This window comes from Chelonoidis abingdonii, chromosome 26, assembly GCF_003597395.2.
Source record: "Chelonoidis abingdonii isolate Lonesome George chromosome 26, CheloAbing_2.0, whole genome shotgun sequence".
NCBI classification, from domain to species: Eukaryota; Metazoa; Chordata; order Testudines; family Testudinidae; genus Chelonoidis; species Chelonoidis abingdonii.
This window is the reverse complement of record NC_133794.1, coordinates 3,617,104-3,636,148: the sequence shown is the minus strand read 5'-3', so window position 1 is coordinate 3,636,148 and position 19,045 is coordinate 3,617,104. Positions and strand designations below refer to the sequence as shown.

At 53.1% G+C, this 19,045-nt stretch overlaps 1 protein-coding gene across 16 annotated transcripts in view; it reads left to right on the top strand.

The window, feature by feature from the left end:
- The window catches only part of NFIX (nuclear factor I X), a 180,208-nt gene that overhangs the window by 56,559 nt on the left and 104,604 nt on the right, over positions 1–19,045 (top strand). For 13 of the 16 annotated variants that reach the window (XM_075061162.1, XM_032790044.2, XM_032790012.2 and 10 more), the window contains one exon: positions 15,192–15,723. In XM_075061162.1, the coding sequence (XP_074917263.1) occupies positions 15,192–15,723 (532 nt within the window). Of the gene's footprint in view, positions 1–12,245; positions 12,346–13,869; positions 14,599–15,191; positions 15,724–19,045 lie in introns of those variants that run through there. The other 3 variants (XM_032790051.2, XM_032789989.2, XM_032790035.2) reach the window with 3 other exon arrangements.

The window sequence follows — 19,045 nt, the reverse complement described above, 5'->3', positions numbered from 1 at the left end:
TTTGGGAGGGGAGAGCGGGACAGAAAGACACACCTGGCACTGAAACTGACCAGCAACAAAAGTGCAACTGACCAGGCCTTGCATGAGGAGGCAGTGACATTAGCAGCATCAGTGTCTCTTGTTCTCCAGTTCCTCAGTTTAGGTTCTCGTCCCGATGCCTCTCACTGCATTGCCTGGTGGAGAAATAGGGTTTAGCTGAGCCGATCTGATTCCAGGATCCGGTGCCTGTATTAGCGATTATGTTTAGAATGCCTTTGAGGGGCAGATTTTCAAAATTGCCTGAGGGATTTAGGAACTGACAAACCAAGTTGCTCCTGAATCCCCCAGGCAGTTTGGAAAATCTTGCCCCAGATATCTGTGGAAAGCGTTCTGGTCTCAGCTCCCAGTGGCTAGCCTTTCCGAAGCAGTGTGTGCGCTCCTGAGAAAACCCAGCCCCGAGTGTCCCAAAGGGAGCTGCCGGGGATGGAGCAGTCTGGACTAATCAGTCCCTTAGTTCAGAGCTGAGCTCTTGATAATCTGCTAGGGTCCTTGGTAACCTCGCCCTGCACTGCCTAGATGCGAGCCTGGGCAGGCAAAAACTGATAACTTTCCGAATTTTTAGCACTTGTGAGAGCGCTTAAAAATAAGGTTTGCTCCAGAGAGGAGGGGCTGGGGGGAGTGGGACAAGGGCTGGGGCTCGGCTTCGGCTTTGTTTCTATCAGGGCCAGTTTTTCAGAAGTGGCTGTTGAATTGGGGAGGGGGGCTAGACATGAAGCACCGCGGGTCTGGGTTCTGGAGCTCCTGAGCGCCCCCAATTCCATCTGAAACCAGAGGGAGCTGTGCCACCCCCCACATTTCCTGCCCCAGCTGCCAGTGGTGTTAGCCATGGGGGAGAGGGGGGGATTTTGGAAGGAAAACCTGCAGCAGATGAGACCTTTGTGGCGGGCACTGAGCCCAGCGAGCTGTTGGGCCTTGACAAATAACAGCAAGGGCTTGCTCTGAAACGGGGCTGCCATTGAATCTGAGCTTTCCAGGGACTCAGCACTGTTCAGGATCCCCCCTTTCTGTGGGCTTGTGTGTGCAGCCATGTCACCTGCTCGTTTAATTAGGCCCGGGGGAACATTCGGACCAATTCCTCTTGTTCCCGGGATGCATTGGTGGCTAGTTTGGAATCAGCCTGTCCTCGTCCATTTGCCAGTCTGAATGTTCCTTCCAAAGCCCAGAGACTGCCGCCCCACAGATCCATGGGTTTGGGGTGCTTTGATCCCTCTATGTTGGAGAGAAGAAATGGGAAGTTGATTTTTTTTAAATCGGGATAATTCACCTCCTGCGTGCCGCTCATCGGCACAAAGTCAGTGTTGCTTGGTCCTGGGAACTGATGGCCTGGGTCTCTTTTGCACCACTGGAAAAAAAAAATAGCCGCAGATCTCACGAATTTGCTCTGGGATCCGTTTAATGCTTCAGTGGAAAGAGATGCAGAGACAGAAACGTGTGTGTGTGTATCAGATGATCATAGTGTGTGTATTGATTGAGGCTGTGTGTGTATCAATCAATCATTGTGTGTGTGTGTGTACTGATGAGGGTGTGTGAATCAATTGATCATTATGCGTGGGGGTGTATCTGTCAATCGACTAGGGTGTGTTCCCTGGATATAATCTGTATCTATGTAGGTACAGTTCATATATGCAAGGGGTGTTAACAGTGAATGACTGAAGTTACGTTGCAGAGTCCGGGAGAGGGGTCTCATTTTCCGTACGTCCCGAGCACTTGTTTTGTTGATGTGAGATCCCTTCCTGGGGATCCTGGCAGCCAGTGGGCACCCATTTCTGGAAGCTTTAGCGCCTTGTGCATGTACGGTGGCTAAGAACACACAATAAAGAAAGGGTAGTTTTTAGAAAACGCAGGCCCTACTTAATGCAAGGCTCAGAAATAAAATGGCAAATGGAGTTGTCTGTACTGTTGGGTTTGTAGTGTCTATCTTAAAAACACTTCCCTTATCGCTGTGTTTGCAGCGTTTTAGGGTGATCTGGTGGCTTGTAGTGTCAGCGGGGTAGGGTGCCACCGGACTCCTCATTGTTCTAGTGGCGCCTCGAGATGGGTGTTTGCAATGGCTCAGTAGGTGTTTCTACTTGCAAAAATCGTCGCCATTTGGAGCCTTTGCGGCTGCAGGTTTGTACTCTCACTTTGTGCCGGCTCCTGGAAATGTGTGTGGTGCTGACAGGGATCTCTGGGTTTACACCAGGTGGGAAGCTGGCCCCCTTGCCTTCAATAGGCCTTTGCCGATTTACACTAGCTGGGGATCTGCCTCTTTCTCTCTCTTTCCCTTTTCTCCTCTAACTTCCCCTCATTTTGTCTGTGCGGAGAGTGTGACACAAGCTGCAGGTTTTTTTAACACAAGCAAAGAAAATGACAAAGAACTTTAACACCCCCCCCCACCCCCCCGGCCAACAAAAGTCACAGTTCTTGTTTACGGGTCTCATTGACGTGAGTGCTTAGATCTTTTGGCTCTGTTGGCGGCGGCAGGGAGAAAGTTTTCCAGGCAGGAACCTGCTGGCCTAGGTTCTAGGAGCTGAGTAGAGCCTTAAAGCAGGCGGCCGGGAGGATTTAATTAAACACACATAATTACTCTCTGGGGGGAGGCAGGTTAGTGTTGATACGGGGAATCGGGGATCCCTGCTAGATGAGGTGCTGCAGGCATCGTCCATGGGGCTGGGCGGATGTGAAAGAGAGAGAGAGGAGGTAGCTGGTGGGGGGTGGTCTGCAGAAGAGCTGTAAACCCACAGTGAGCTCTGCTCCTGGGGTCCTGCCTTGTGTGATTATTGCATTCCTGCCCTCAGGGCGGGGGGCCCCTTGGAGCCAAGGCAGCAGCCGTGAGATTTTACTCCATAAAGTAGAGGAGGTGGGAGCCTGGCCCTGGCCATGGGCTGGCGAGAGAGTGGGCAGCGTGCGGCCCAGCGCGGGCATGGGGCAGGCTGCCAAGGAGAAGGCGCCACGACTTGTCCCCTCTCCTCTCTCCCACGAGCCTGAAGCCCCCTGCTCTGCTTTTAACCCTTTCTGTAGGTGCAGGGCACCTAAGGGTCTCTCTTTCTAGAGCCTGGCCCCCTACTCTTTCTCTTTCCTTCTCCCTTGTTCTTTTTGTTCTTTTCCCTCCTTCTGCTCTCTCTCGATCGCTCATTTGCGCCTGAGTCTTCTCCTTCCGTGGCCAATCTGTATGCAATCCCAGTGGGGCTTTTGTACCCCCGGCACCATGGGGCGACCGCCCCAGGCTCCGAGCTGTGTATTTGCAGATTGGAGCCCAACCCTATTGGATCGGACAAGCACTGGCCCTAGGCGCCTTTCCCCAGATCCCCTTCTCGCTTGTCCAGCGGCTAATGTAAGTCCTTTATGGAGCACGTTCAGCAGCCACAGGCCGATGCTCTGTTTGTTTCTGCTCACGATTTTCTTAAAGTCCCGGGGCTGGAAAAGGGATTTTTCAGCTTTGTGCGTTAACCTAACCCGGTCCCCAAAGGGGAAGAGAATGCAAGGCATTTTAGCTCGCTTTCTCTCTCTCATCATTTCGTTCTTCTTTCACACTCGTCTTTTTGTTCGATCTGTCTTTCATTCTTCCTAAGTCACCCTCCAATAATTGAATTGTTTTGTCCTTATTAAAATCACTCCTCCCGCCCCACCAAGGCACATAATCGATACGTTACTTCTCTACAGCTTCCTGGCTTTGGGCTGCAGAGGACCCAGAGCAGGGCTTCATTTGTAATGAAAGAGGTGCTGGGGCTCAGCCCTGGTGCACATTAAGCACTGGCCATCTTTGTTTCTTTGCGGGAAGATGGGTCATGTGCTGGCCAAATAGCTACCCAGAGAGGAGCAGAACCACAGACTGCTCTTTAATGGGGGTGGAAATGATTGCCTGAAATCCCCCCCTAGTTTATAACCTGCAATTTCACTCTTGCTGCCAAGTGTTAGGGACTGTGTCTGATTCCTCCCCTCCCTTTGCAGGGTGTGAATTGCAGCCATGGGGCCTGGGCCTGCTGTGTGCTTAAGGCCAAGAATCGTTTCACCGAGAAGGGCTCTCAGTGGAACAGGTCCCATGAGGAACGTTTCCTAGTGTGGGGTTGTGGCTGTGGGGTCGGGTCCATGACTTCTGGTCAGTGGATGTGGCTTTGTTCCCCTGAGCTGGGCTGTGTGTCTGTGTGCGGATGTAGCGCAGCGAGGTTGAGTTTCGAGAGGTTTTGTTTTAGCAGAACAAAGGGCCAGATTCTGATTTTAGCCGCACGGCAGCAAGTCTCGAGCAATCCTGTTGCCGTCCCTCCAGACGTACCTCTGGGTAAGCAGAGAGCAGAGTCTCGTGCCCTGTTCCTGCTGGAGAAATGTGGCAAAACGCCGCATGGGAGTTACTCTAAAATCTGGGGTCTTATATGTGTCACTGGCTTTATTTTTTTAAGCAGAACTCCCACTGAGGGAATGCCACTCTCAAGGAGACGGTTCAGACTGACTGTAAAAATACGAGCTGGGTCAGTGTGGAGTGTTCTCGGACGCCTGGTGGAGTCCAGGGGTGCCGGGCTACTCGTGTCAGATCTCCAAAGATCTCTGGGCCCTGAATTCCACGGATGAGGGTCTGGACCCGAGGGGCTTATATACTGAAATCCCGTTGACTTTCAGCTCCTAAATCCTCCAGGTTCTTTCAAAGAGCTATCTCCTAGTTTCTTCCACCCTGCAGGCTCCAGTGCCACCAGCCTCTTTAGCACTTGCCTACCGTTAAACACGGGAGCAGCCCTCTCTGCGTGCGGGAAGGCAGGCCTGGCTTTCGGACTGGGCTGAGTCCGGCCCGTGGGGTTTGGTTTTGCAGTCCTGGTTTTAGAAGAAGGCCATTTCGGAAGAGTTTGCAAAGGGTTATTCAAAGGTTCGGCACTGTTTAATGAGTGGTTACAAGTCAGTAGGTTGCTGAGAACCTCCGAGAAGACCTTTAAAGTGATGGTGCAACCTGCCTAGCCCAGGGAATCCCCCTGGATTAGCCTTGACAAGCCAGTCATCAGTGGAGCCTTCTGTGTCTTCGAGGGCTTCTAAGAACTTTGGCGCAGACCCTCCAAGCTATTTAGGTGCCTAACTCCCCTGGGAGGATCTGAGCCGTTTTCCCTCTGCAGAGAGAATTGCACAGATTGTTGTGTGGGGGTGTGTGTGGTTAAACAGCTGCTTTACGTTAGGGGACAGGCGAGTGTGAGGGGAGGACTGGGAAAATACCGGCAGCAAAATACCTCTTTGGGAAGGTGAGGCAGCTTCTGAGGAGCTCAGCTCAGCCGTGCTGCCCAGTACCAGCTGGAGAGAGAGGGGCTGGGTGGGGGCCTCGCTCCGCTGGGTCCGTTCCCAGCCCTGAGACAGGCAGTTTTCCCTTTTTAGTTTCAGGCCCCGTGTTCCAGCCCTGATTTCCATAGGCCGACGTCCCTGCCTGTCTGCTGCAAACTCCAAACCTCTGCTTAAAACAACAATTGTTTCAGCTCCTGTTGGCCTCTGGGAATAAAGGGGTCAGAATAAAAGCATTAAATGTACCTATGGGGGGCCCAATTCTGCATCCATTTCAATCGGTGGCAAAACTCCTTCTGATTTCGCCAACTACAAGAGCCAGACTTGGCACCGGCCGTAGATAGGGCCTGATCCCACGCAAACATTTACACGTTACTCCGACAGGCCTCCTTGTGGGAGTAACGTCGCAGCCGTGGCTCGGGCCTACAGCCCCCACCGCGGTGCTGGAGGGAGTGAATTCTAATTTGAATCCAAATGTGGTTTTCGGTGAAAAGCGAGATTTTCTTCCCCTCCCTTTGGCGTCAAGCGCTGGTCTCTGCCTGGCGGTGAAAGTCTGTGATGATTTGGGGGCTTTTTGTAAGTGCTAGAATAGATTTTTTTTTCTTTTAAAGAAATGTTCAAGATGGGGCTAATTAAAGTGTGAGGAGTAAATTGCCCCTGCTCTTTCCTGTGGCATGCATTGTCTCTTCTGCCTCTTTTAGGAGTGAACTCCCCCCGTTCCCCCTTCTTAATTTTATTGCTGCCTGAGTTACAAATCCAGCAAACTGGCAAATGCAAGTAACTCCAGGCGTCCTCCTCCTCCAACCTCTCACCTTCCTCCCCGTTAAGATGCGAATTGGCTTCTAGCTGCGGGCTGCAGAGAGCCTGACGCACGGGATGGGCAGTCAGGTTTTTACCCACAGCCCCTGATGTTTTTTTTGTGGCTACACGGGCAGAATATTGAATGAAAAGCCCCTGAAGTCTGTCAGGGCTGCTGGCCAGCCCCCAGGCTGCGTTCCCTGTGCCGAGCGCTGCCTTTCAACATTGGTTTTTAAGGAGCGCCTAAACTGCAGCAAAAATCTCGCTCTGTATTTGCCCCCTGGAAACCTGTAACCACCGCCCCCACTTTCGTGCAGCTCACAAACCACCTTCTCCACCGCCGTTAAAGTGAGACGGGAACCTTCTCCCTGTGCTTATCTGAACCTCGATTAATCTGACCCAGGATCTGTTATTATTTGCATAATGTGTCGTCAAATCTGCTTCATACCTTCCCTGCCTTTTGTGCGGTTCTGGTGCTGGTCCATTCCCGGTTTTGGGAAGCCAGGGCAGGTGTGGGTAGGGTCAACTGAGAATGTTGTTAGGGAAAAAGGGAGGGAAAAGTCCCAGTTTTATTTCATTAAAATGGGTCTGATCCTGCTATCACCGGGATCTCTCCGTATTCCCATTCCCTCTCGTGAGAGCAAGGGTGCAGATTTGGAAAGAATCTGCAGTGGTGGTTGGTTTTAAAGAATATTTTTTTAAATGAATATATATATATAAATGAGACTCTGTCCTTCCACCAAAGAGACTCCAGAATTTCTCCCTTTGTTCCATTTCGGAAATCGACAGGAGCCTTTTCACTGGCTTTGGGGGGAGTTGGAATATTTCCCTCCTGCTGGGTATTTTTATCAGAAAAAATAATCTGATGACAAGTCAAGAGCGGCTGGAAAGGAAAGAGAATTGGTGTAAATCCGGTGTTGCGTTTGGCTGGATTTACACCGGCGTCCCTGAAAAAGGTTCGCCTCCTTGCATCAGTGGGGTAGGAGACATCTTCCTCAAGGATTTTCCTGCACACAGCAAAAAAACCCAGCGAAATGCTGTTGCATTTCCAAAAGAACCCCCCTGCTCCCCCCCCAAATGGTGCTGGCCCTGGTCTCAGCACCTGCGCCTCAGCAAGGAGAGATTTGCTTTCCTGTTTTAGTTTTGTCAGATGTTTTCCTTTTAATGAAATTCCTTTTCCCCCCTTTGGTGGTTGTGAGTTTCCACTTGCCATGCGGTTCCTTTGCTTAGTTTGTACAGAAATAAAAACTTTTTTTGTTGCTAGACGTCGAGCTTGCTCAGGAGGTGTTTTATTGGCAGTGGTCCCCCCCCCCCCCACTCTCCCCGGGGCGAGTGAATTGGAGCTTGTGGAAACAAAGGGCAGACAGAGCCAACAAGAGCCAGGTACCGTGAGGGCATCTGCTGTCAGTGCCTCTCCCAGTTCTGGCAGTGCCCCCCGCTCTGCCCAGCCGTGCCAGCACTGGGCTCCCCCCACCAGCTCAGTCCCAACCCGCCAGTTCCCGTTGCTGTTCTAGTGCTGGGCTGCTCCCTCCAGCAATGCTGCTGTCCCTCAATCCTGACCTTCAGACCCCCCCGCCCCCGCACCATCCCAGCCCCACTTCAGTCCCGACCCGCATCAGTCCCTGCTTTGCCAGCTCTGCCAGTGCCCCCTCATCCCAGCCTTCAGCCCCCTAGATTCCCCTCCTGCGCCCTCGCACACCCCACCGAGCTCCTCGACGCTTTCCTTATCGGCATCAAAGGAAGCTCTGATAATATAACGCCAGTGCTAATATTCCTCTAGCTCTCGACACCCCCCAAGCCCGTTACAGGTGATGAGACGGGCGAACACATTTCCGCGGGTCACTTGAGCAGGGCTTCCTGTGGCCTCTGAAAGTCAAAGTGGGCTTACGTCAAACTTCCTACCCAAACCCCTTGTCCTTGGGGCTTCAGGCCCCGGGGGGATCTGTACGGGGTGGGCTGAATCTGAATCCGTGAGACCCGTCGTGACTGACGGGGGACAGTCGGCTTATTTTGGGGGGAGTCTGGATCCTTCGCTGCAGTTCTTGCCACTGTAATCGTTAGAGAGGCAACCAGCATTTAAATAGGGGAAGCAGTGCAAGCATTGCTGGTGCCAGGGGAAACTTCAGCTGCTCTGGTTGCTGGCTGAGCCTGAGTCCTCGCTTCCCTGCTTCCGTTCTGTGCTGCTGGCGCGCTGTTGATTTAACTGGGGATTTGAAACCTCCGATTTCCCTGTTATCAGGCCATTCCCTCAGCGTCCAGGGACTTATTCCTGGTGGACGCAGGGGTAGCCAGAAGCAGGATCACTCTTGTGTACACGTGTGGAACTGAACCCCCAGAGCGGACGGGTACAAGGCACTCCTGCTCGTTAGCTGTGCTCCCAGCTGGGCCCAATCCTGCATTGAAAGCGAGTTGTGGCTGTGCGCGGAAAGCAGGATTGGGGCCAGCCTGTGGCCATCCAAACTCCAGCTGTTCTTCCCCCTCACAAATCTGGTGGGGTTTTTAACTCTTCCCGGGTGCAGTTCCATTTCCAGAGCTCCAGCCTCCAAGCACTTGGCTTGGTGTTAAAATCATTTATTAATTTGTGAAAGTTGCTAGCAAACAGGACAGTGGGACTCGCTGCTCTTTCGCCTCTGCTCTGGCGGCTGCGTTTTGCTGTTGCCAACAGTTGCCCAGCCAAAAAAAAAGATTAAATCCACTGCAAATCAGCCCTTTTCTTTCACGTTATATGTGTGGCTCTCCCTGCCCAAATCCAGGCTCTGCATCCTGGGCAACTACTTTATTTCCCTTTCTACAGCTCTCGGCGTTGTTTGTGTTCTCTGCTCAGACATGAAAAAATATTTGAATGCGGGCTCCTTTTTTTTGCAAATAGAAAACTGAAAGGGCTAGTGAACCATGATTCAAGTGTCTGAGGGGAGCCTCTTTCTTTCTTAGCATTAATTAACTCAAGTTCGTTAGGACATTGAGTCTGCTGCACAGTTTTCTCTTGTGCGGACTAAATCGGGTCAGAGAGGGAAAATCGTACCAAGCAAACACTTTGTGTTAGCGCAGAAGAATGCGGAGAGAAAACAGAGCGATATCATTATTACACGGCGGCAGATTTGCATGCGTGGGGTTTCCTAGAGATATAGTGGTATGGGACAGACAAACTCCGGACGCCTCATTTGGAAGGGTTGGAACTGGACTCTGGCTTTTGAACGGCATTGGGTCTGCTGGGGAAGCAGAGGGTGAAGCAAACGGGGAGAGACACTAACAGGAAGGAAGAAAGAAAGAAAGAAAAGAAAGAAAGAAAGAAAGAAGCTCTCCTCACAGCCTGTGCCAGCCCAGCTCCGGCTTAGGCTATTGAGAAAAAGACGTGTTCGCTTTTAATCTGCATTATGGCTGGGGAGTCCACAGCTTCTGGGTGTATGCAGGGCAGGGACAGGGGGCAGAATAATTCGAGCTCTGAGCCCCCTGAGCCGTGGTAGAAGAGATGGGCAGACTCCCTCTAAACTACCTCCCCGGTACGTAAGGGGCAGATGCCCTGCTGCTGCAGAACTGAGCAAGAATAACTCCCTTTGGTTAGTTTATAAGTCAAAGTCCCCCCGCAAAAAGTTTGGCCCCAGTTTCTTAAAAGTCTCCCCATCAGTGCAAGTGGAAGCCGCAGGCCAAGGCGGCGCAGGTCTTGCTCGCCCTGCAGAGAGACGAAATTTATGTGCTATTCATTCACTGGGGCAATAGTTTGCCAGGGTGCCAGTGACTGTTTCTATGGCAACGCCGAGAATGCTTGACATGCCGCTGCTGAAAAAGAGAGAGACCCAAAATGAAAAGAGTGTGTGTGCCGGGGGGTTGGGGGGAGATAAAATCAGGAGTTGGAAAGTTTGACTTAGTTTATGAGTTTTAATAACTCCATCTCCCAGGCCTGGGAGAACCCCCCCGCAGCCCCCCCCCCCCCACTTGTAGGAAGCAGGAGTCGGGAGTTTGCTGGCTGTAACCCGGCTGGGGGTGGGGATGTTAAAAATGACCCCCTCTTTGGGGGTGTGAATTGAAAAAAATCCTATTTAGTACAAAGATTCCAAGTTCCGCAGTGTGGGTTGCATGGGATGAGTTTAGCTGGGGGTGGCAGAGAAAGAAATGCAACGCCCCCCCCCCCCCGAGTGTGTCTGCCTGTTGGGGGACCAGGGCGCATCCCCTGCTGGGTGGGACGTCCCATGGCCAGCTCTGGGTGTGCAGTCGTGTTATTTTCCCTGGCTGGATCTTGGCCTTCCTTTTCCCCTCATCCTTTCTTCGCCTCTCCGCAAGTTTCTGCCTCCTTCACAGGCCTTCTCTTCCCCGAGAAATCCCTCTGCTAGGCCGTCCGCCTTCGCTAGTCTCTTCTGCCCTACTGCTTTCTTTCTCTGGGAGAAGCATTTCTAATAATCCGCTCTCTTTGTGGCTGTCGCTACCAGCTGCGGTTGCCAGGGCCCACTACCCAGCAAGACCGAACCCCGGCCCGCCGCACCGACCGCTGCCTGGCGTTGGTTTATTGACCCCTCCCCAGCCCGGGGGTTGTCTCGTCCACACCCAACGGAAAGATAGCCTCCCCTTGGGTACAGCGCTGCATGGCAGAGGCCCAGCTCAGTTGTCAGAGCTGTTTGGGGAGTTGCCCCATAGATGGGGGTGGGAGATGTACTTAGATTGGGGACCCTCAGGGGTTTGGTATCTCTGCCCTCTCTCCTCTGCCACCCTTCCTTAAGAGACTCCAGTCACGGTGCTGCCATGTTTCAGGTTGTTACTGCCGTCCGCGGGGGTATTTTACGAAGGGAAACCCATCCCTGTTAGACACGGGAGCACTGCAGGGCTGGCAGGACAGGCTGAGGTACAGCAGCCATCGCCGATGGTGGAGGAGAAAGCACTCGATAGCCCAGTGGTGGTGGCGTTTGCCCATGGAATGACAGGAGGCTCTGCGCCGAGCGGGCCTGTTCCCGTGGCACGGCGCATTGGGGCTGTCACATACCCAAGTGCCTTGATTGAATTTTTTTTAACTCACAAGGGTGGCCCCCGGCCAGCCCCACAGATGCCCGCCCGGGCCCATTCCCAAGGGGCGCTCTGAGCGGGAGCCCAGCGGAGCGGGCGGCTGGCTGGAAGTGGGCGAGTGCCCCTAGAAAAAGACTCTTCATTTCTCGTTATCTCTCCAGCTTTGTTCTGGGTTCTCCATTCCTTTTCTCCTCCTCCCTTGCCACTTTCTCGGCTTCTCTCCATTGGTTTCTGTTCCATTTTCTTTGTCAGCCCTTGGGTTTCTCCTTCTCTCTGTTCCCCCCACTTTCTATTTCCATTTTTCTCCTTTGGGCCCCCGGCTGTTTAATTTCCATCTGATGTTCCCCCACGAAGCCCGACCGGCTCCCGTTTGCTGGGCACCGTGACACTCAGACTGGCCGTTCATTGCACATTGACTCTGGGTGTGTGTTTTACATTTAAACTATTGTTGTATTTTCCGTATGGAAACCATCCCCGACCAGGGGAAGATCCCCCCGCAGCGCAGCTAGGACCCAGTAAATCCTCTGCCGTAAGAGAGGGCTCTGGAGTAGGGTCTAAAACCTGGTGACTTGAACTTGGAATAGTTTCTTCTTGGAGAAAATCCTTCGTTCTTTTTTTTACTACTTCTTCCTCTTTCACTTTCACTTTTTTCTTTCTTTCTTCACTCTCCCCTTTCTTTGTAACTTCCACACTCCCCCTGGACTCAGCCTCCATGGCACCAGTCCACCCCTGCACCATTTCTCTGATGGAGGAGAGCAGGCAGGCACAGATATTTTGTACCGCCACCTTTGGCTTCCCCAACAAAGCAGGAGGGCGGGAAGGGGACAAGACACCTTTGTCTGGCTCCCTGCAGGGCTGCCACCCAGGTCAGGGCCTGGCCACAGGTGGAAGCGTAGGGAGGCCTGAATTTCTCCCCTAGCAAACAGCGTATTTGGGCTTTCTTGTGCGTTGTGTGCAAGGGAAGGATTGGAGCCTGGGGAGTGCCGTACCCTGCTCTGCTGGGCTGCGGCTAGGTTTGGGATTGGGGGCGGGGGGGAGCCGTCGCCCCCCACCTCGGCCCTCCCCCACAGTCCCTGCTCTCGCTTCCTTGGCAGCCTGCTCGGGAGCTGGAAAGCTGGCAGCAGGGCCTGGGCCTGCCTGCGGGCATCGGGATAGAGCCGCGGAGGGTTAGCCAGTGTGCCGTGCCCGCTCTACCTGTCACCGGAGCTCTGCCAGGCCAGCGGGCACAGGCGGAGGGCTCTCCGCGGGATAGGGATGCTGCGGTACTACGGCGACGGCGGCCGTGTAAGTGCCTGGATGGATAGAAGGGGGGGAGCATTGGGAGGTTGGGACTGAGCCCTCCACTTTGGATAAAAGAGCTGGCATTTCAGCTAGCGTCACCTCTGTCCTGCGCCCCCTCCAATGCCTGGATTTATAGCTGGGTGCTGCCCCAGGGGCGCAGACAGAAAGGACCGAAAATCGGGGCAATTTTTTGTCTCTCCCCCCCATTTGTTCCTTTTAATTTTCTCTCCTCTCTCTTCTCCCCCACCCCTCGGGTGTCGTCTTCTCTCCTCCACTTTCTCAATCTTCCTGTTTCTTTTCTCTTTTCAACCCCCTCTTCCGGCTGTTTCTTTCCCTTCCCTTCCCTCCCCCTTCTCTCCCATTCCTCCTCTCTCATCCTCTTTTCCTTGTCTTTCCCGGGTGCCCCTTCTCCCCTCACCTTCTCCTGCTTTCACAGGCGGCTTTTCCACTCGATGCAGCTGAGCGTGCAACACAGACAATAAATAGTCCTGCCTCGAAAAGAGGCGACGTCGGGAGGGAGCGTCGGTAAAAGAGACTAACTTGGCATTGGAGGGGCCTTTAAAAATGTCGGAACTTTGCACACACACACCCCCGTCTCCCCCAAGGGTTTTTTTTCCTTCATAGGATTTTTTTCAAAAGTAAATCAGACCCTTTAGGGAACTGGTCTGTGTGTTATATTGGCAAGTCACTTTGCCACCCGTGCTAGTGTCTTTACACGCTGGGGTTGGGTAAGGAGTTAAGTCAGTCGGCATCTGAATTTTTTTTTTGTTTGGAAAAAGTAATCATCCAGCTTGGCAGGGGAGAGAGCCCCATCGGGTGCCCGCAGAAAACCCTCAGCGACTGTCGGATTGGGCCCTCGGTTGGGATGCAAAAAATCTTTAACGTGATGGTGTTTTTATGTGCGGTTTGGGATGAGCGGGTTTGAAATTGACAATTCCACTGCTTAGAAAAAAGTATCCATGGCTTTAATCCGAACCTTGTGTGTGTGGTGGAGGGGTGGGGGGGGGCGGCAGATTTGGAACGAAATCATCTTCTGTCCTTTTTTATAAATAGACGGAGAGAGAGAATGCGGGAATGAGAGACACGGAAAGAGAGAACAGCTGCTTTTTCCAAGGCCTTGTGGGACTGCCTTTTTTTTGGTTGTCGGGGTGGGGGTGGGAGGGTGGTGAAGAACAGAGTTTTTTATTTATTTAGCAATATTCTGCCAGGCTTCCGCACGCCAAATATTCACCGCCCGAGAAAAAAAACCCAGTCGCGGCTCGACTTTGCTTATTCATTAGATATAAACTTGTCGATTTGGCAAATTGTTTTCAGTCTCTTAACTGCACAGTCTCTCTGTGCCACCAGCCCCGCCAATCCCCCCCACCCCCGCCTCCCTTTTCGCTTGTGATGCAGCCATTGGCTTGGTCTGAGAAATGTGTCTCCTTGCCAAATACGTGGGATCCTTTCTCTCTCTTTCGCTCTTTCCCCCCCCGCTTCTGCTGGCATTGGCGCAGGCAAATGGTTGGGGACTGAGCATGAAAGGAGCGAGCGAGAGAGTTTAGGAGGAAAAAGGGAAAAAAGGGGGGGGAAGGGAGGAAAACAACAACAAAACCCCCCAAAACCAAAACAAAACCCAGCCCAAAAGCCTGAGCACTTTGGGTTTTGCCAGCGGCCGAGCGCAGTCGATTCCAGCACGGCGTCCGTCCCTTCCCCTAGGCCTGCGTTCGCCCTCCGCCCGGGCAGAGGGACCGACAGCTGACTTGGCCTCTTTGCGCCTTTGCCAGCACCGAAAACCCTCTCCCCCCTCGCTTGCCACTCCTCTCCCTCTCCATGGGCTTTTTTCTTCCTTCCTTCCTCTGTTTGTTTGTTTGTTTAATTTTTTTTCTATGGGGGCCATTGTGTGAATTTCTGATTTCTTTATTTTGGAGCTGCCGGGGGGGAGTGGGGTGGTTTCTCCGGTAGATTATTGGGGTGTTGGATCCATCAGGCACTGTGTCCCACACCTCCGTCGTCAGCCTCCTTCCTTCCTATATTTCTGTCCCTCCGGCCCCCTCCATTCCCTCCGCCACCAAGAACTCAACCAACCAAGCCCCCCATTCTCCCCTCCCTTCCTCCTCCCTTTAAAATTTCTACGTTCCCTCCTCCTTGTCCCCTCCTCCCCCTCCATCTTACAGCCCCCACCTCCTTTTCCCTCCCCCCCTCCCCCCGCAACTCTGTTGAGTCCAGAATTTCCGAATCGGGTGCTTAGCTTTGCCGGAATGAGACGGAGCAATGGTAATTATTTTGCTTTTTCTCAGATTTTGTTTGGGGGGAGGCAGCTTTAGGAAGAGCAGATCTTCCAGATGCCACCCCCCCCCCCCCGCGCACAGACACACACCTGCTGGCAAAGAGATTAACCTGAGAATCGAGGTATTGGGGGGGGGGCAGACAAGGATGGGGTCGGGGGCCAATTTTGTCTTTAACCCCGGTCTTGCCAAGGCAAACTTTATCGTGGTTATTAGTGAAAAAGTAGCGAAACCTCGAGTTTCTAGCTCTGATGGTGAATTTTCTTTGGCCTTTGTGAAATTTATTTTGCAACTGGGGGAGGGGAAGGCAGAAGATGGAAAAGATTTAAAAAACGAGCACCCACCGCTGTCCCAACTGAGATGGATTCTCTTCCGGGCTTGTCTTGTGTGGTGTGGCTGGCTCGGCTGCGCTCTGAACTCGGTTCTCCGCGCCGGCTCTGTTCTCGGGATCGGCCGACGCGACTGCTCGGGAAGGTTGTGGGTTTTTTTAAAAATTGCATTCCTCTGTTTTCTCGTTCTAACCTTCCCCCCCCCCCTTTTGTCTCGTTCCCTCTTTTCACCCTGTTCCACCACTGCCTCTAGGATGAATTCCACCCTTTCATCGAAGCTCTCCTCCCCCACGTCCGGGCCTTCTCCTACACATGGTTCAACCTGCAAGCTCGGAAGCGAAAGTACTTCAAGAAACACGAGAAGCGGATGTCCAAGGATGAGGAGCGCGCTGTGAAGGATGAGCTGTTGGGGGAAAAACCGGAGATCAAGCAGAAATGGGCATCGCGGCTACTGGCCAAACTCCGCAAGGACATCCGCCCCGAGTTCCGGGAGGATTTTGTCCTGACCATCACCGGTAAGAAAGCACCCTGCTGCGTCCTCTCCAACCCGGACCAGAAGGGCAAAATCCGCAGGATTGACTGCCTGAGGCAGGCCGACAAGGTTTGGAGACTGGATCTTGTAATGGTCATCTTATTCAAAGGGATCCCGCTCGAAAGTACTGACGGGGAGCGGTTGTACAAATCGCCACAGTGCTCCAACCCCGGCCTCTGCGTCCAGCCACACCACATTGGAGTCACAATTAAAGAACTGGATCTTTACTTGGCATATTTTGTTCACACTCCTGGTAAGTCCAATGACCCCCCACCCCACCCCACCCCCTTACCAACTGTCCCCCATCACTGCTGCTTGTTTTGAGATTGAATTGTTCAAGGGATCGAGCTGTTTCTTTCTCTCTTTCTTTTTTTTAAAATTCCTTCCTTGAACGTTTGTTTCCGTAATTAACAAATTGGCCTCTGCTGTTTATCGTGCAAATGTACCCTCGGCATCAGCATCCTCAAGAATCTGGGCTATCTGGGGTGGTTGGTAGCCTGCCCTTGTCTTCATATGCACGATCCCTGGTGAAAAGCCCCTCTTTCGCACGGGGGTGTGTGTTTGTGCACACGCACCTGTGAAATGTCCACTACTGTGCAAACGGCAACTTTAAAAAAAAAAACCAAAAAAACCAGGAAGAGAAAGGACTCAGGATGTGGGAGGGAAAGCAACGCGATTTCATTCAAAGGGGATTTTTCCTTTCCCTTTCGCTTTGATGAGCACCGAGAACCCGTCTGGAGTTTGTCGGTTTCTTTTGTTGGCTGGGTTTTGGGGGTTTGTACCGATGGCATGTGAACCACAGAACATACAACTCGGCAGCGCTGGGCACTTTTTCACTGTGTGGCGGTGGAAATAATCCTGCAATTTCAGTGGGCACTGTCCCAGGCAGGAAGCCGGTTCTCTTGCTCTCTCTCGGAGGGTTAGTTACTCGGTTCTTTTCAAACCCTCTTGTCATTTGTTCCTGCCCCGGACATTTCTGTCTTTCAGATTTTCCCCTGTGTCGCCGTTTGATTATTTTATTTTTTTTGAAAGTGGGTGTTTCTTTGGGGGCGGGGTGGTTTGTTCTTCAGTTCCTCCCTTTGCGATTTTTGTGTTTTGTTTTGTTTTCTCTCCAATTGAATGAGAATGGCCTGGTTCATGTTTAGCCTTTGCCCAGATACGCCCAATTTGCTGCAGACTTTGAAATCCAGACTGGGTGGTGGAGTGTGATTCTGTGTTTATGTTTTGCTCAACTAACTTGTAATGAAGAGGTCGACCAGAATTTCCTCCTCCTCGTTCTCTTACTTTCCCCTTCTGTCTTCTGGTGGCTTTCTCTCCTCTTTCCCTCTCTCGTTCCTTCTGTGACTCCCTCTTTCTGTTCTGTCTTCTGGTGGCTTTCTCTCCTCTCCCTCTCTCGTTCCTTCTGTGACTCCCTCTTTCTGTTCTGTCTTCTGGTGGCTTTCTCTCCTCTTTCCCCCTCTCGTTCCTTCCTTCTGTGATTCCCTCTTTCTGTTTTTCTTTCTCTTCTGTTTTTCTCTCTTTCTTTCTCTAAACTTTTCTCTTTCCTCTTGTCTCTCTCTGTCTTTTCCTCCTCCCTTTCCTTGGATCTCAGCGTCCTAACTTCCCCAGCTCTCTCTCGCGGGCTTGTCTTCAGAGAGCAGAAAGAGACATGGGCAGACCTGAGCAGAATCTGTTCTTTAGCCCTGCTGATTCTTAGCAAATTTGCGAGCTCCTGTCTTCCGAGTGGTTTGTATTTTATATCCCCCGCCGCCCTCCCTGAGCCAATCCTGCCAGGAAGCCGTTTCCCCCTGGTTTGTGTGCTTGCACCAGGGCAGTGTCTGTGTGCTTGGGGCTGGTAGGACCGCAAGCTCGCTGACGTGCCACTCAGGGCATGGAGAGGGCAGGCTGCCAGCCGCCCCCTGCACATGGCTTTGAGTGGGTTTAAAAAAAGAACAAACCCGCAAAATGAAATGAAACAGGGAAAGGTCAGGCTTCTAGATCCACACATGCAATCACCCCGCACATGCGTCTGCATGTACACTAACGCTCAACATGCGCATGCACGCACATAGCATTGACATACAAACAGACGCTCACGTGCAGAACCCCAGTGGGCACACGGAACCCAGCGCACACAGGACCGGAATACATGGGCACACAGAACCCAGCTCACGCAGGACCCCAATACATGTACACATGGAACCCAGTGCACACGGAACCCCAATGCACGTGCACACAGAACCCAGTGCACACAGGACCCCAGTACACACGCACACGGAACTCAGCACAGAGGACCCCAATACACAGGGAACCGAGCGCACACAGGATCCCAATACACGCGCACACGGAACCCAGCGCACACAGGACCCCAATACACGTGCACACGGAACCCAGTGCACACAGGACCCCAATACACAGGGAACTGAGTGCACACAGGATCCCAATACACGCGCACACGGAACCCAGCGCACACAGGACCCCAATACACGTGCACACGGAACCCAGTGCACACAGGACCCCAATACACAGGGAACTGAGTGCACACAGGATCCCAATACACGCGCACACGGAACCCAGCGCACACAGGACCCCAATACATGCACACATGGAACCGAGCGCACACAGGACCCCAATACACACGGAACCCAGTGCCCACAGAACCCCAATACGCATGGAACCCAGCGCACACAGGACCTTAATACACGCGCACACGGAAGCCAGCGCACACAGGACCCTAATACACGCGCACACAGAACCCAGCACACACACAACCCCAATACACGTGGAACCCAGCGCACACAGAACCCCAATACATGTACACACGGAACCCAGTGCACACAGAACCCAATGCATGTGGAACCTAGTGCTCACAGAAGCCCAGTACACATGCACACAGAGCCCAACACACATGGAACCCAATGCACGTGCACACGGAACCCAGCGCACACAGGACCCCAATACACGCGCACACAGAACCCAGCACACACAGAACCCCAATACGCGTGGAACCCAGCGCACACAGGACCCCAATACACCCGGAACCCAGCACACACAGGACCCCAATACACACAGAACCCAGTGCACACAGGACCCTCAATTCCCATGCACACGGAACCCCAACACATGCACATGTGTGCACACACACATGACCCCAATTCCCCAGACTCATGCATTTCCCCCCTCCAGTCCTGCAACACCCGAGCAGCTCCCCAGCACCTACAGGTGCCCCCTCAGTGATGTCTGAGCATTGCCCGCTCAGCCCCAGCACTCCCTTCCCAGCGTCTCGCAAACAAAAGCTGCTGAGCAACACAGTGGAGGCTGGGCTCATTCAGCGCCTACCTGCCGTGGGGCACCAGGTGTGTTGGGGCGTGGGGGGAGCTGGCAGTGCCAACCCCATGGGCCCTGCCCCTGGGGGATCGGTCCTGTGTCCCTCCACCCCTCGTTTCACAGACCAGGGAGAAGGCTTTGTGTTTGCCCTGTCCCCACCTGGCCTGCGAGGGCTGCTGGGCCGACCCACTGGCATGTGTGAACTGTGGGGCCGTTCTCTCTGCAGGGGGCAGGTGGGGGTTGGGGCCACCAGCGCCTCTCTTCTGCCG